The 17,822-nt window shown below is 43.9% G+C and overlaps 1 protein-coding gene across 1 annotated transcript in view; it reads left to right on the forward strand.

The window, feature by feature from the left end:
• The first annotated feature begins 7,618 nt into the window (after positions 1-7,618).
• Positions 7,619-17,822, forward strand: part of PLA2R1 (phospholipase A2 receptor 1) — a 43,375-nt gene continuing 33,171 nt past the window's right edge. The window contains exons 1-6 of the mRNA XM_055811955.1: positions 7,619-7,816; positions 11,108-11,491; positions 13,704-13,871; positions 14,986-15,159; positions 16,242-16,355; positions 17,019-17,162. Of these exons, the coding sequence (XP_055667930.1) occupies positions 7,711-7,816; positions 11,108-11,491; positions 13,704-13,871; positions 14,986-15,159; positions 16,242-16,355; positions 17,019-17,162 (1,090 nt within the window). The 5' untranslated portion in view covers positions 7,619-7,710. The remainder of the gene's footprint in view (positions 7,817-11,107; positions 11,492-13,703; positions 13,872-14,985; positions 15,160-16,241; positions 16,356-17,018; positions 17,163-17,822) is intronic.

Consider the following 17,822-nt stretch of genomic DNA (forward strand, 5'->3'; position numbering starts at 1 on the left):
TTACTTTTTCCACATTTAGAATAGTAGGAGTGTAAACAAAACCAAGGCCTTAATGTATGAAGAAACAGGAAATTTCTATTTAGTGTTGAGCAGTTAGGCATTACCTGTGTTTGAAAAAGTGTGTACCATCAACTTCAGGTGAATAACCCTAGATAAAAGGCAAATTGTACCTCCTGTTGATCTTCTTAAGTGAGAGGTTAAAACTTGCTTTCTCTGAAACTCTCAACTGACTTAAAAATCAGGCCTATAATTATAGTATACTTACCACGTAACAAACCCACAGTTGCTTCTATTTTAGGTTACAGTAGATTTGAAACAGGACAGATTAAAAAAAAAAAAAAAAAAGAAAGAAATGAAAAATAACAAAAACGACTCACCCCAAACCAAGCAGGGAAACCAAAACCAAACCAAACCAAAAAATTCCCAATAGTCTCAAAGAGAAAATAAGCCTGAAAATATATCAAACCAGGAAAAGAACAGTTCAGGCAGAGTCCTAGAAATTGTTAAACTCCATTAATTGTTACAAAAACTTTGACACGCTTCCCTACAACCAGTGTTTGCAGGGAGAGAAAGTCCTCTGTGCTAATATGACATGAGCCAACACACAAGGTGACAATCCAACGAACCAGAGTCACGCAAGAGAATTTGACTTTTTACAGATACAGTGGTCTGTACCTCTCATATTCATCCTAGAGTGCATGCAGCTGCTGCTTCAAGCTGTGTGAGACAGCAGCTGCCAGAAACCAGTTCAGCATCTCCCTCCCACAGACCACAGGTTTTGGATTCCCATTCTGATGCTCTCTGAATGGGGCAGATGCAGAGCTTTACCAGAGAGAGGGGCTTCTCACTGAACATAGGATTTTCTGCGGGTGGTTAGCCAGCATCCCAAAGGGCCTGTGGAAAGCCCGTACCTTAAGGTTTGTCTGCTAGCAGCATTCAGGAAATTAATTCCAAAACACATTGAGGAATTTATTGTGGGCTGGATAATCCACATGAAAACTGTGTAGACAACATGCACTTGAATTGGACTGGTCTTAATCTTTATTCCAAAGTAAGGACAAGAGTGACTGAACACGTTTAATTCAGTTTGTGATTTGCTGTACAGTCACTGATTGAGTTAACTAATTTAGATTAAATTTTGAGTTATTCCATGTTGAGATTTGAAGGACATAAAGGAGGAGAAAGACAAATAGCTGGGAATTTTCCTGCCTTTCTCCATATCAAAGGCCAAGATACCTGGCCTGACTGGTTTAATACTTGATGGCAAGTTGTTCCCACTGGTTAGAAAGTCATTATAGCCTTTCAGTGACTCAGAGTCAGAGTACCTACTCTGCTGCAATTAAAGCATTTAAATTTTTTGACTGCACATTTGCATCTGATGATAAACTCAGCCTCGTGATAGTAAACATAATTTCCCTGCAGAGAAATGATGCTATGCTTGCAAACGTGTCTAGCTCTTTCAAAGGAACAGTCCACCAGCAAACATTATTCTCCTACCTGAAATGAGCAGTGACTATAGAGGTCACTGGGTTTTATCAATCTAATTTCATTTCTTGTGCCTGTTAACATATTTTCATTTGGGGCATGGAAGGATGGGAAAGAAAATTACTTTTGATTTTTCTATTGTCTTGCCAGCATAAAATTCAGAGAAGGGAGCAGAAATTTTAACAAATTGTTCCCTAGCACCTACCCGTATGTATGTGGATATGTAATACAATATAATATGGTATAATATATATTATATGTAATAAATAATATATAAAATCATAACACCATTATATAAGTAATGAAGACAGATTCTACCACTGTGTGAAGCCAGTGGAAGCTCTGGCTTCCAGACTCTTAAATCCTGGTTCTTAAATCCTCAGATATGAGACTGACTGCATATGTGATTTATGACAAAAAAAACCATTGAAGATTAAAAAAATAGATGTCTCTGCATTTTTATTGAATACAAAGTAAGGTATCTAATGCAAAAATTATTCCACCTGAGGAGAAATTGGTTAAAGGAAAGCGGCAAAGGAAAATTGCTTTGGGTGTCTCTGTTTACGTATTTTCTAACGAGCACAGTAAATGCTTCCATTAGCTGTAGGATTTCTGAGTCTAAATGTGTACACACGGCTGGAGAAACAGATCAGCTCTTCCAAGAAGGAGTGTACAAGGTGCAAAGGCACACCCTCTCCCAACCTGTGAAGTCATGTCAGCACTGTGTACACATTATGCCCTAGAATTTCTGCAGGCGTTCTTGTTCTGAGTGTTACACCCAGGCAAGTTTTTTTTCCCCAAGTAGATTGAAGGTATGTTGTTGGAGGTTGTCTGTCCTTCCTAAGTTGTCCTTCTTAGTCTCTTAGTAAATGACAAAGCCCAACCTTTACTTCTGCTCACTGTAGTTTACACCAAAGCCACGGACACACTCCTGTTTCAGATGGCATTAAATCAGCAGGAGGCACAGTTGGGACCCTGGTGAGAGGTGTTTTGATGGTGGCTGCTGGAGACCAGCATCTGCAGGCTGGGACTCCTGCTGTCCTCCCTTGCAGCTCTGCGGCCACCCTGCCAGCGCTGCTGGCAGGGCAGCATGGGCATGCAGGCACGGGGGGAACACACTCGCTGATGGACTGGTGCCTGAAAGCATCAGTTTTCCTGGAGCTGATGAAAAGTGTCCTTGATGCTTCACTGTCAGAATCAATGTCCACTCTCATTTTTTATAGTGGAACCTGTTTATTCCCTGTTACCCTGATTTACGAAGCTTCATCCTGATAAAATGAAAAGGAGTTGTGTTTAAGGTATTGGTTAGGACAGGGTGGAAGACACATCTGCCCAAATAAATGAGGAATGGTTTTGCCTAGAAGCCTGTTTGCATATGATTAAGAAGCACAGAGAAAACTATTGGTCTCTCAGGTGCATTTAAAAAATGAAAAAAAAAAAAAAAAGGTGAAAGTTTTATGGGATTTATATTTATTCTAAAATGTCTGTTAAGCAATTAAAGGATGGCTTTATTGGTTTGTTGATCACAGTATGTGTGATTGCTGGTATTGAGTACAATGAGTCATAGGTTTGTTTAGTAAACAAGTCTACAGTCTAATATTAATAGCTTTTCTTGGGAAATCACTAACTACTCTTTCGTAGCAAATCTTTGCAAAAATTGTCTTATTCTACTATTGATTCCACTATAATAGTACTAATAATGGAAGGCTCCCTTGATGGCAGCCATGTATGTTTTAAACATGCTGACCCTAGGTTAACAAAGTACTGATGTGTCTCAGTTACCTCATAGATGCCAGTAAGCATATATAAAGGTTTGAAGTCATTACAAGCACCTAAATGCTTAAAATTTAAGCAACAAATTAGCTTCTTTGCCAGAGTTGAAAATTTAAGCTAAGCACTGAGATCAGTTATGTGACAAATTCTTGAAATGCTTTAACCAGTGGATCAGATGTATGTTATGGCTCTGAGCTCCGTAAACCTGCACTAGCTAACGGGGACTTTGGAAAGTACCTCGAGGCACAGGCTGTCTAGGCCAACAGACTGAGACGTGGGGTAGCTGTGAGCAGTAACAGTTATAAGCTGCATGAAGATTGCACAAAGTTCTATTGAATATTTTCTCATTGCATGTAATTCCCCTTTTTATGGCACCGGCGTGATTCTGATCCAAAGTCCTGACCTAACACTGGCTTTTCCCAGTTCAGTAAAAGGCAATCAAGGGAAAATCCAAGACTGTTCCCTGCACAACGTGGTAGAGTCCCTCCCCTCAAGGAGTGCAAAAGAGGATGTTCAAAGGGTAAGAGAGTGCCACAGCCACTTCCCTGTTCTCTTCATGTTCCCTGTGGTGATGCTGACAGCACGTTTGGGATGCTGCAAAGAGCTCTTTTCACCCTCTATTTTACCCATGTCCTGGCCCCACTGCTGAGAGGCATTTGGAACCGCAGTGTGTATAACTGAGAAGCAAATGTCTATTTGTGCTTTAGCTGCAGGTAGTTAAAGTTATATGAAAGGCTTGGTACTGGTGCGTATGTATTACTGAAATCAGGATTTGCTTAAAAGACTGGAATATGGTAAAAATACAGGTAAGGCAGGCAGCACTGCACTGGGTAAGTGTGGCAAGGGAACCCTCGAGAGAAAAAGACAATGGCAAAAAAATGACTGTTACATGGAAGGATGAATGACATACCAGGTATAGTTGTGCCAAGGATCTCAAAGGGAAAGGATAAGGCAAAGACAGTCTTTGAGAAGCTAACGGGGCTGGGCCAGAGGCCGCTCTGGCCCCACTAGCCAGTTTTGTGTTATTGCAAGTATTGCAGTATTGGGGTTTTTTCCCTTAATGCTACATTGGATGGATTACATGAATGTCTTGTCTGCTACTGGATTTGATACCACTGCCAATCAACAGCCGGTCTGACATGCTAGATTTAGTAAAATTTCTATCCAATATTAAAGCATCTATATTATAACAAACTATTCTAGATTTGTGTCAAGTGAGCATTTACTGGGAAAGGAGCGACAAAGGGCTTGGAAAGGTGAGGATTCAGCACGAGGTGGCCTGTGTGGCACAGCAACAGCCACGTAGGTAGTTTGCTCTCTCCCCCCATGCCCGTGGGGTTCCATGCAGGAACGGCAGCTATGCAGCAGGGGTTTAGAAGCACAAGGTTGTGTCAATGCTCTTGGTGTCACCCTTACAAGGGAGTGTTTCACTTCAGAAAAAGAAGTTGCTAGCCTAAAGCTATGAACAACTAACAAATAAAACTGAGTTACATTTATTAAAAACCCCACGTGCTGACTAGCAAACATTAGACTGGCAGTTTGCAACTGGGGCTTGCAGTTAAGCTGAAAGTGGCCAGTATAAGCTGTCCTGTAGGGCTGTCTTACCCGGTGTGCGCTGATGGGGATCACAACTGCAGAGCCTGGCGGCCACAGCGATTGCCTTGGAGCACGGAAGGATGGAGTAGTGTCACTGAAACACACAGCCAGAGCTGCCAGAAGGAAAAGGGGGTCACTGGGCATGGTTGGGACGTGTCACAGGAGGCAGGGAAGGGGGAAGCTGTGCCTGTAGCTGGGTATAACTGGAGTGGCAGAGCTGATAAATCAGAGTAGATCTGTGTCTGGGGTAAACAGGAAAATTTTTAAGTGAAAGGGAAGATGAATACAAACTTTGCTGACCCAAGATGCCTGGGAGCTGTAATTTTTCAGAGCTGAACTGGATCTAGGATGGTGCCCCTAAAAAAGATGGAATTTTTCGTTGCTGGGCACAACGCAAGCAATGTAGTCCTGCTTTTTCTTCCTAGCTATTCTCATGTTTGGTATTCCCATTCTGGCCGGTAGGGAAAAAAATAAGGCCCACCCTCATACTTCAGATCATGAACAGAAATTACTGCATGAGGAGATGCTGAGCACATGTCACACTAGATCTCTGTGTGCCTTAGAAAAGCAATGGGTTTGTGAGAAAATGGAATTTGTGTGAATTGGATGAGGGCTTGTATTTGTGGATGAGGGCCGTGAATGCACACTGGGTTCCTATCTCTGTGCAGGTCTCATACAGAAGGCTGAGTTAATGTCTAAGCAAAGACAGGGAAGGTATTGAACATCTGTGTAGAGCACCTAAATAGCAAAGGCATATCAGCTCAGACAAGTGTGTGTGTTTGTGTGTGTGTGTGTGTGTGTGTATATATATATGTCCAAGTATACACAAGAAGTAAAAGAACAGATCATTGGCAGAAAAATTAGGAGAAAAATATTTACAACAAGTGGGTTCCAGACAGAAAATGAAATAAAGGAGCCAAATCACTACCGCAAATGTCTTGAAGGAAGACCGGTAACGCTTTGAACAAACAAACAAATGACTAGAACTGGAAAGTCAGACAACTTACTGTGCAAGATAAACTATATGTCATCAAGTTTACTTCAGAAAATGTTGGCAACCAGGTTGGTTTTACAAGCCAGCAAATATGTCTTCTTATTGTAATTAAGTAGGTATAGCTTAGCTATAAATACCCAGGCCAGTGTAACTGCAGCTGTTACTGTAAAGGATTTAACAGTTTAGTAAGAACAGAATAGATTAAAGACAATAAAAAACTGTTCAGTCAAAAAGGAAGATCTGAATATCAAAGAAAAAAAAGAAGCAAGGAAAACTACTCAGAATTAATAAGTTGCTAATTTGCATTCAGTACAATATTTTAAAAAGCATGGTTAATAGGTTCATTATTAGGAATCTGTAATCAGAATATCTTTACCTTGATCTTACTGAGATGAGCAGAAAAAGCCACCTGAGGTGGGGCTCTTTCCCACAACCCTGAGCAGCCTCATTTTTGCTCCCTTGCACCTTTATTTTTAAACGTAGTACCACAAACATAATGTCACCTCTCAGTGTGACCCCAAAGCAGGTTCTGGAGCAAGAGTGCCCTTTTCTGGAGCTTAGTGCCCAAAGCAGTGGCCAAACACTTCCGAAGAGATGTAGACAGTTCCAAAGTGGCCAGATTTTCATAAATGGTTCGTTAACAAGCTTCTCTCTCAGAATCTGAAATTCTCTGAAAGCTGCAGCTTTCCTGAGAGGTACATTACAGCTCCTGCAGAGTTTACAACCCTTCTGTCTTGCAAAGTCAGGTCCCTTCCAGAACAGCTTGTTCAGCAATGTTTCCTGCTGTTTGTTCTCTGCCAGACATTTTTATCATGTTGAACTGGAGGAACCCCTCCGGTTACCTACTTCCTAAGTGTTTGGCTTCACTTCTTCCCAATTCCTTCTTCTACCAAACTACCGGTGGGAAGCTCCCCCCAAGCACAGAGGTTTCTGTTTCCATCCTTGTATCATGACTGCGGCAGACACGGGTGAACGGAGGTCAGCTCAGTTATGCTCCAACTGTACCTTTATTTTTATAAATTTATGTATACATTTATACACTTACTTGCTATGCAGAAAGAACCATGCAGAAACATGCTTATGCAGATAAAAACCGAGCTGTCCTGCTGATTCCAGTAAATGCTTTTATCTTTAATACAGAGGTTCTGCTTTCGACCTTCCCTCTGCCACTCGCTTCCGTAGGACAGGACGGAGGCGCAGCCCCAGCGGGGCAGCTCCTGCCAACGTCCCACCGAAGGCAGAGACGAACAAAATGGAAGGCGGCGATTACTTTTCCCCACGCCAAAATGTAAAACGACATGGGGTGGACAAGCTAAACACCGAAGCGTGTGCGTGGGGTCCGTGGGGCGGGAACGGCCAGGGCAGCTGGCCCGAACGCGGGCTGTGCTCTCAGCGCTGCTGCCCCCAGCGCCCCTCCGGGTGCCGGTTCGGTTTAAGGTCTGGTTTTACGATAGAGGTACCCGGGGCGCGGGCGCGGCCCACTGAGCCTTTGCAGATGAAAGGATGATGAACGCGGCGCTTTGTGCCCCCTCCAGCCCCCAGCCTGGGCAGCGGGCCCGGCCTGCGTGCGCGGCGCCCCCCAGCGCGGCCGAGCGCTCCGCGGCGGCGGGTCCCGGGGCGGGGGGGGGGGGGGGCGCTCGACGGGCGGCCCCGGCCCCACCGCCGCGACCCCCCCGCGCCCCGCCCGCCTCCCGCGGCCGCACGGAGGGAGCCCGCGGGCCTCCTCCCCCCCCGGGCCGGGCCGCCCCTCCTCTCCTCCCCGCCGCGGGGCGCCGCCGGGGTGGGATCGCTCCTCTGCCCTCCCCGGGGCCGGGCTCGGCCGAGCGGAGCGGAGCGGAGCGGGTGGGCGCAGTGCCGCCGCGATGCTGGGCGTGCGGCTGCGGCTCCTGGCGTGCTGCCTGCTGCTGGGCGGCCGCGGTCCGGCGCGGGGCGCCGCGCTCCGCCGGGACGAGGTGCCGTCCCTTTGGAGTGAGTGACGCCTCCGGGGGCGGCCCGGGGTGGGGTGGGGGGCGGCAAGGGGTGCGCACCCCTGGGGGGCCGGCAGCGGCGTCGGCCGGGCGGTGTCGGCGTCCCCGCTCCGCGCCGGGCTGAGCCGATCGCCCCGGCCGTTCCCCAGCCCCGTCCCTGCGGCGGGGGAGCCCGCGGCCCCGGGCGCTGCGGGCGGCCGCGGCGGGGCGAGGCCGGGGCGAGGGTACTGCTGGGGTCCGGCCGGGCGAGGGGGTCGGGGGCGCGGCGGGCCGGGGGCTGGCTGTGAGCCCCTGCGAACCCTTCTCGGCCCCCCACTGCTGTTCTGCTTCCCTTGCTTTCCTTGCACCTGGAGGGAACGTAGATGATTTTTTTCTCATTTCCAATAAATTCCAGTAACTTTCGCTATTGCCACATAAGCAGTTCTTGCAGCTTTTTGGGGGGAAGGAAGTGGGAGGTGAGGAGGAAGGAAACAGAGATACCACGGCTCCTGGTTCTGTTACAGCCGTTCGTCCAACTATGAGCTGTGTTGAACCGAAGCAAACAGGAACTTGGCAGTACCACCGCGCCTGTGCCCTACCGGCAGCTAGAGGCCTCGCTTCTGGCAGATTGTGGCTTGTCACCTTGTCCTTGTATCCAGGGGCCTGGACGCAAGAGAGGTGGGATGTTTCCAAAGGCCTCCCTCCACCCTGCCAGTTCCCAAAGTGCAGGCTATCTCCTTTTCTCCTTGGGTCCCCTGGGGCTGGCAGGTCTGTAGAGCCCTTGTGGCTCTTCTCCAGCAGGGTATCGGGCACAGAATCCTCCCTGACCCCAGAGACTTTGTAACAAAACCCTTCTACACGATCACCTTAAAACGCATAGCACGGCTCAGCAAGCTGAGAGGAGGGCAGCCCTAGAGGCATTCCCAAGGTTTGGTGTTGCTCCAGTTGCCTTGAGGAGAGGGCTGAGCTGGGGCCGGGGCAGCTGTCCCTGAGCCTGCCACCTCTGGTGCCTCGCTCCTGCCTGGAGCTGGCAGCCCTCCGGCCAGCACGGCTCTCGCCAGCTGCATTTGGAGGTTGGGGAAGCGGAAACCACATTTGGAAGGGGGCTGCTTAGCCCGTAGCCCAAGAATCAGTCTGACCATTCTTGGCATAAATTGCTGTAGAATGAAAAAGTGAATAACAGCATGCTTCCCAGAGATCATCCAGCTGGGCTATTTGTGTAGACTGTTTAAGACCCTTATCTTTTCTCAGCAGTCATTGCGACTCTTTAAGAGTCTTACAGATAAAGGCATTCAAAGCTCGGAGAATCCATCTTTGGGTTGTGGCATTGCTCCCCCTGCCCTCAGGAAGCTCCTGTGTGCTGTCAAGGTGGGGGTAGATTGGGAGTTTGCATAAGAAGTTTATTTAAGTGTGAATCCCAGTATCACGGTGATTTAACCTCATGAATCAGTGTTTACTGGTGCTAAAAACATCCCAGCTTCCACTTATCTAGCAAATTAACGGTCTATTTTCTTGGTCAACCAAGATAAAACCACTGTGTGGAAGACATACCCTACCCTCGCATGAGAGGCAGAAACCCTTTCTGGCCATGTAGATAGAGATGCCTGTGTCGCCCATGGAGGATTGGGTTGGATAAGAAGGATGAAACCAGAGCAAACTATACAACATCACAGAAAATTCAAAAGCAAGGGGCCAAGCTGAGTATCTGTCAGAGTGTTTTCTGATGGTTTTTCAGTGAACACAAATACCTGAGAGCCGTAGAGATAGGATGGATTAAAGGAAGCTTGCCCTGCCCAAAATGGTTGAAGACTTAATGTAGAAGAGCTGCTAGGTGAGGTGCAATTACATATAATGAGCTGATGTTCACCTGCTGCCAGTTAGAAAGGCTTGCCCCTGCTCCTGCACTATCGCAAGCTGCTAGTGCTGATAGCCACGTGGAAAACAGTCACTGTTACTGGTGATACAACCTGCAGCGTGACTCTGTCCTCTCTGTAAGTTAGACTGCTTGATGTGTTCTGTGTAGGATCTGTCACCAAATACCTTTCCATAACCTATACACTCTGTTCTGCTTGTTGGTGCATGTTCTGTTGGTGAGCTGATCTCCTGTCTGTCGGTGCCACAGCGCTGTCCTGCTGCTGCTTGAAAAATCTTTCTTTTCTGGAGCTACACCTAAACTGCATGTACTAAACCCAGACACAGCATCTGGGTGGACCTCTGCATCTCATGCTTCAGATGTGGGCTATGTCAGTCTGAGAAGGTTTTTTTTATTATAGTTACTGCTTCGAGCTGTTAGGTGTAGTGAATTACAGCAGCTGAAAGCACACGTGGCAGAGATCATTGCTGTAAAATTTCAAGGCAAAATGAAAGTGCTGCTCAGGTTTTCAATGCATAAATCTGCCAAGGCATAAGTATCTTGATTATAACATGAGAGGAACTGCATGGGTTAATTACCATTGGATTTCAGAGGGAATGAAATAACTGAAGCATTAAAAGTTTGTATTTTGCTGATTTCCAGTTCTTCAGCTGCCCTCATTTTTTTTCAGTCTATATGCTCAGTTAAACATTTGCTCCCAAGATGTTAAACAGCTGAGGTTTTTTTCACATACTTATAATGTGATGTCACATAGTTCAGTGAATTTCTACAGGATTCCAAGAAAGCCGGGGTGTTAGGCTGACCCCACAACATCTGCTGTGGTCCAGGGTAGTCATGTATAGTTGAGCAATATGCATCCAATAGGGAAGGCATACTTTAACCCTTGGCCACCAGCTCTCATGGTATACATAAATCCTATCCTTTCTGTATGCTATTTACAATGCAAAATATTTTCTTTCTGCCTCGGTAGTTGCAGAGAGTGAAGAATGAAGATGGCAGTGTCAGCCTTAAACTTTTTAGCTTTCACTTTAATTGCACTCTTCCATCTCCACCAGAGAATTATTGTACAATATGCAGTCTGACTGTAGCACGTAAACCTGTACTTCCTTAGTGGGTGTTTCTTGGTGACCAGTGGGGTTTTTTTCTTTGAACATGACTGATGTTTTTAGGCACCCCATTTTTATTTTTTTGCCTATCCAACTTGAGAAATATTACCTGGCCTTATTTTTATGATCTTGGAAGAGGTCCACGTGTTAAGAACTCAGCTGGCAGTAAATTTAGACCAGTGCTTTTATTTTTTGAAGTGTCAATCACTCGGATGAATATTTTCAGTTTTCTTCCTAAATAGTTCCAACTAAAACATTAGTCTTTTGATACTATTCAGTCAGTAGCAGTATTCTACAGAATGAAACTACCTTTTTTTTCCCCCCTCCCCTACAGATAAAGGGATATTTATTATCCAAAGTGAAGACTCCGACATGTGTGTTAAAGTGGACACAGCTGGCCTTGTTCTGGAAGACTGTAGTCAGCTCTCAAAGGACATGTTATGGAAATGGGTATCCAATCGGCGTCTTTTCAACATAGGCAGAAGCACCTGTCTAGGACTGAACATCAGTAGACCAGAACAGCCATTAAGTATGCTTGAATGTGATTCAACTCAATACTCGTTATGGTGGAATTGTGATGGAAAAGCGTTAGTTGGTGTATCAGGGTACAAATTAGCCATTGAAAATGGCAAACGTATTGTGGCCAAAAAAAAATCTACCTACCAGTGGAAACAGTACATGTCCTATGATGAAGACCTTTGTGAACATCCATTTCAAGGTAAAAATAAAATCTTGTCGTAGATGTGTTGGTGGGAAAAGTTTTGAAAATTTCTTTTGAAGCAAGGTCAGGTGCTTATGATCCCTTCCAACCTCTATTGTGGTTTGAGACTCAGCGTCTGCTTTTTCCCATGCAGTGGTTGAGGTGAGCATACCACACAACTGATTTTTTACCTTATCTGTTATATGGACCCAAAAAAACACCAGTATCCTGGCAAACCAGGAAATGGTCATTTCAGATCCTCTATGACATAGAAAGGGGAACTAAGGATTTGTTGTTGCCCATCCTGTGGCTTTCATTATCAGATAAACTCAAGGAGAGATAATGAAGGATTTGGAATTCCTGTCACTGCAAACCTGTCTGTGATCGCAGTGTGCAAGAACCAAATGTTTGCAATGTTCAGCACCTGGACTCTGAACGTGCCAAACTTTGGAACAGAGATCAGGCTTTTGATTAATCCTGCTGTACAGCTAGCGAAGGCATAGGAGTGTATGTCAAGATCCAGGCCTGCAGACCTGGGCAGTTTTCCAGGTATATGGACTAAGACTGAACGCATTGACTACAAACGGCAACAGGCAGACTGTACATTGACCCCTGCCTTAGTGTTTCTGTAGAGGGAAAGACCTAGTGTTTACACAGTGTGTCTCAGGCTGGAGCTGTTGATTCTCCCCATTTGAACTGGGTGTTTGGGTTGCAGATCTGGTCTCAGTGGTTTCCTCTGTAGGTATGGCTGGGCTTGGCCTTTGTTCTCACCGAAGTCCTTCCTTTGGGACCTGTGAAAACTGGGAAAGCACTATAGCATCTGACCTCCTCTTGAAAACTTAAGACCAGACAGAAAATATTTAAACCCACAAAAAGTCTTACACATTTGCTATGTACACATAGCGAGATGAAAGCAGACCTCGTTTAATTCTAGTACTGCAACATCTAAGAGAAGAGGATCAACCTTAGGCAGGCACTTCTAGCCTAGTTTCAGGACCAAAGTAATTAATTGCGTCAGCAAAATCTCTTTTGCCTCCAATTTCTGTTTTCTTCCTTCTACCTTAGCACAGGCACATGTAAATGTAAGCCACCCTGTTAGTCCATCGTATTGGGGGGGGAACATCTTCAAAGAAAAAATGTGTATAGCTGTGGTGAGAGGTCTACAACTGTTGAATTTGGTCTCTTGCCAGGACTGGGATACTCCTTTGCAGCTCCATAGCTAGCAGCATGATAATGGGCAGGCAGAGCTGCGATCCCAGTTTTTCTTTTCTCATGTTCTTTGTATCATCTGTTCATATCAGAAGGCTTTAAAGGACATTTACAATGTGTAAACTGCTTTTTTATATGTGTACAGCCAGCCATTAACTCTGGAGACCTCTAGGAACCTGGCAGTGTGCACTGATTCTGTAGTTGAAGGACTTTGATCTTTAGGCTATCAACACGGATCTTTGACAAAAAAATTCATTCAAAGTGTGATTGTGGTTCTTTGACCTTTTGTAGAAGCTCTGGGATTAAGGAGACACTCACTGAGGTAAAGCTTTTACAGCTTTCAGTTGCACTGGATTCTCTCAATATTTTGGTAGTCAAAGTACAATAGGAAAATATTTTAACTATTTTATAAGTCATTAATGGATTGTGACAACAGATGTATCTAACATCAGTTCTTTAGCTAGATTATTATTCCCCATGGTATAAAACCTTATTTTTGGAATTCCTTTGTCTTTCACAGTTCCTTTCCCATAGAATGACAAAGAGGATGGAAAAAACATTGGAAATCCACTTATAAAGAATGGGAGGAGCAGGGGAAATAATGCTAAGTTGCTTGTCAGTTATAGACTAACAAATAAAAAATAAGTAGAGTTTGCACCTGAGCATGTACTGATTCTGCTAACTATTGTTTTGTGTAGTTCTGAAATGTAAGTGCAGATTTTAAATGTTAATTGCTTAGATTTGGGAGGTTTTTTCAGTTGTATTAAGTTCTGAGAATGTGCCTCTTTTCATGGTGACAAGTTTCATAAACTATTATTTCCAAATTCTGTTCACTGGTTATGCTGCTTATACTTGTAATGTTGTTTTATCAATTATAATGTATCAATTATAAATTAGAAAACAGCTTTAGACATTTTATTTATCATTGCTGCTGAAAACAGGAATAATGAAATAAGGGGGTGAAGAAATTTCTGTGGTCTGCATTCTTTTAATCTCTGCATTTTATTCTGGTTTATTCCAGAAACATACACCTTGCTGGGAAATTCCTTTGGTTTCCCATGCGTTTTTCCATTTAAATATAACAACAAGTGGTATTATGAGTGTACCAGAGATGGAAAGGAATTTGACTGGTGTGCCACAACGACTCACTATGAACAAGACGAAAAATGGGGGTTTTGCCCAAATGCTGGTAAGATCTTTCTTGTCTTCTCGCTTCCCCCACCTCCCAAGAGTATCTTTGTCCTTTCCTAGTAGTTCTAGGACGTGCTGTGTTTTAGATTACTTCCCTTCTGTTAGAGGGGAATGTCTCTTTAAAAAACGCAAAAGAAGACTTCAGCAAATTTTTTGGCAATTTATCACGTTTGGCCTTTAGAGACCGAAGTCCTCATCCCAAAAGGAAAACTGCAGGGAGTGAGCAGAAGGATGTTATCCTGCACAGCCCACTGATCTTACCCTGCAGCAAAACCTCTCTCCTGTGGCCCAGTGATATACAGGGGGCTCCTCTGGAGCCGGTAAAGTCAGGGTTGCTCTTGCAAAGTCACGTTCTCCTTTTGACTGTATTACAACTTGCACATTCCTTTTCTTCTGTGCACGACTTGGACATGTCTTGGGCCTAAAACACTTAGAAGGAATAGCTTTAAAAATACGTGCTGTCAGATGGATTTTGGATGTATAATCTTCGTGAATATTCCAGCTTCCTGCATAAATAAGCAGAACAGTTTCTTCTATTGGCAGCTTTCCAAAAGTGATTTGGAAAAGCCCTCCCTGCACGAGCTACGTTTCAGATCTGTGTTCCAAAGCATCTTAAAAACAGCCGTAAATGTGTCTTTGTAAGGGGGATTTCTGGGCAACCATTATAATGGGTGGTATTTGCAGCCTCGCTTATACTTTGTAATTTTAGTAAGTCTGTTCTCTTGAATATGAGGTAGGAGGAGATCCAGCGGCTGCTTCTCCAGAAGGTGAGTGAGGTTTTCGTAGTTTGAATATTTCAACATTCAGCTTTAGGAACAAATGATCGGCTGGTATGAAGTCAACGTAGCTCTCTGGCTATATGAGAACTGTGAAAATCACCACCAGCCACAGATCAGCTCCTGAGTATTTTATCCACCATATGAAATACAGAGCAACATCTCATTCTTAGGGCCCTATTTCTGTGTGTTTCTTTACCAAAGGAACATGAAAGGAGTTCACAACTGAGCTCCATCAGGATGTTGCTGCCATAAATTAATGGAATTGTTCAAGGTGTTATATTTCTGATTAGTCTGTAGTCTTGGGCTGTTGGTGACGAGTCTGTTTTGGAGCAGGGAGTGGCTGTGACGTTTTTTGGAAGAAGAACCCTGACACACACCTTTGCTACCAGTTCAACCTTGCATCTATGCTGACGTGGCGTGAGGCACGGGCTGCCTGTCAGCTGCAAGGAGCAGACCTGCTGAGCATCGCTGACCCCGAAGAGCAGAATTACATAAGTAACTTAAGCAGTGAGTAGACATTTCTCTGGGGACCTTGTAGGAAACCTGTAGTTAGATTTCCTCTTTAGCCGTGCAAAAGGGGTAAGCTTTGAGCTTAATACTCTGTGTGATATCTCTCCAGTTGCTGCTTGCGAGGCTTTGTCGCTATCACATCTCAGTAGAGCTGTCTGAAAAGGTTCCCACCTTAATATCCCAAGGGCAGAAGTGTGGTTTGTGTTATGTGAGGGTGCAATTGTATTAATTCTCCCTCCCCACAGAAACTCCATTATTGCAGCTGTGGTTATGGAGTGTGTTTGTTTTCCTTGGAGAATTGTGCAAATGTTTGCCTTCTTTGCAATGTACCCTGGTGTCCCTTTCTCCTGTTAAGCTTTTTTTGCAAGCTGGACTTAACCAAATGTGAATGACAAGAACATTTCTGCAGGCTTAAAGTAAATGTCCTGTATGGGAAAAAATCCAACTCTGCTTTGATAAGTGGATGGGATCCCTTCTCTGATAAGCCCTTGGAGCAAGCATCTCAGACAAATTTTGTAGAACCTTCTGACAACATGGCTTTCGTGGGTATTTTAGCATGTGTGGAGAGGACGGAGCAGAGGAATGGGTGGTGGAGCTGTGACGAGAAAGGATACCTCAGGTTTCTTGCCCATTGCTTCCCATGATTGCTGATTTTCAACTGCAAGATATAAGCTAACAGGAAGTTTGTGATATTGTTTCCTTGGCTTTATGATATGCCTGCAGGCCGTAAATGGGCTGAAAGCTTTTTGGTTTATGGGAAGCTGAAACAGGCTAGCGTTGATGTAGCTGCATGTTCTAGATTTAACTTCTAAGGTCAAGAACTTGTGTAGGAAGGGTTTGCCAGATGAGTAGCTTTTGAAAGATGCAGACTTCTGAGTTTACTCCTTTTCTCTCTCTGTTGATTAACAAAGTAATGGACTTTTTCTAAGCAGAGAAAAAACAGCCTGAACTTTCTGGAGAATGATTTGAAGTTTCGGGTTATTCCTACTCTACAAAGTCAGGACAGCAGATCTATACCTGTAGATATTTTAAAACGTGGGGAAAGCATGAGTTATTACGTTATTTTTTTTCTGTTTCAGGGCAGTTAAACACCACAGATGTGATGCTGTGGACAGGTCTGAATCGCCTGGAGGAGGATGCTGGCTGGCAGTGGTCAGATGGAGCACCGCTAGTGTTTGTGAACTGGAGAGCAAGTACTTGATGTTCTTGGATATGTTGTAGCTGTTTAATTACATGTTGTCTGTAACTGCAGCTTGATACAAGACTGCTGTTTCTGCAGCTGTGTTTGAAAAGTGCATCAAGTGAACAAGTGTACCTTTTTGTTTGGTAGAAATATTTATTCATATTCATGAACTAAAAGCCCCTTCTAGGGATGTAGCATCAGTTGAGGTGGATCTGTTCAAAGCATTAATGGTCTAGCCCTTTTGTCATTTACTTTTAAAGATGTTTTTAAGATTCCAGTTGCATATTTAAAAGCTATGCTCTGGATGGTTTCATGGAGGAAAGGAGTTTCAATTTGTTTACGTTGACATGCTGTAATTAACATTAGCACATTAACATGTTCTTTGTGACCTGGTTTGCTACATTTTGAGGTCTGTCCGCCAGCAGACATAGCATAGACACTAGAGCTTATTTCAGCCTCTCATCTGATAGCAGCAGCCAAGGACGAATTGCCACACACGTGTAAATCATGGTCAGTGTTCAGCTGTCTATTGTCTTGGTGTAGCATTACCAGAGGTTTGGGTGTGTGGGGATGTTTATACACTCTTTCAATAAGGTGCAGAGAGCCTGACAATACCATTTTACAAGAACCGGGTTTTTTTGTAATTTTGTGCTTCTCAAAAATGTCTTTGCAGATGTCTCTGATAACCGTTATAGAGAAAATCATTGTGCAGTGATTAATTCAAAATTGAAGTACGGCTGGCAGAGTTACTTGTGTGAATCTGGATTGCCTTTTGTATGCAAAAAATATCTCAATAAGACAGAGCATGAAACATTGGGTAAGTCTCTCAATGTCACTGTATCCTATTTGTGGGTGTGGAAGGAGAACAAGAGGAAGCCGCCTGAATATAAAGCCAGCAGAATAGTCTTAGCTGAACTAAATGTATGGGTTTGCTAGTTTAAGTTGAATACAGTTTGATTTAACTGCTCTAATAAGGCTTTCTTCTGTTTAAATGCAGTCCTGGAAAATGTGTTGAGAGTCTTAAAACTAAGAAATAATTTTAATATAAATAGCATTTAATTGGTTCCTTACATATCAGATGCTTACAGAATGTTCATTCTTTTCTATTACAATAAAGCCACATTTTGGAGTTTAAAATTAGGTCTTCAGCTTTGAATGGAATTAACCAGTGGCCCACAGAGAAGAAACTTGTGTAAATGCATCCCAAAAATTGCAGTTATTTTTATGGCATGCTGTACTTTTGATATAACAAAAAGCATTGTACATATATTTTTTTAAATATATATATATAAAGAATATAGTATATATATTGTACATAGAATGCCTCAGACTCTCATTCTGTGGGGAAGTTAAACACAGAGCTGAGTTTATTAATTTATTTCTGTTTTGATAAGAACAACTTATGTAGGTTCAGCTTCATCCTGATAACTTAAAAGAAAGTTTCCCTACTTGTTTCAGATAATGAGAAGGGACTTAC

Source organism: Falco peregrinus, chromosome 8 (assembly GCF_023634155.1).
Source record: "Falco peregrinus isolate bFalPer1 chromosome 8, bFalPer1.pri, whole genome shotgun sequence".
Lineage (NCBI taxonomy): Eukaryota > Metazoa > Chordata > Aves > Falconiformes > Falconidae > Falco > Falco peregrinus.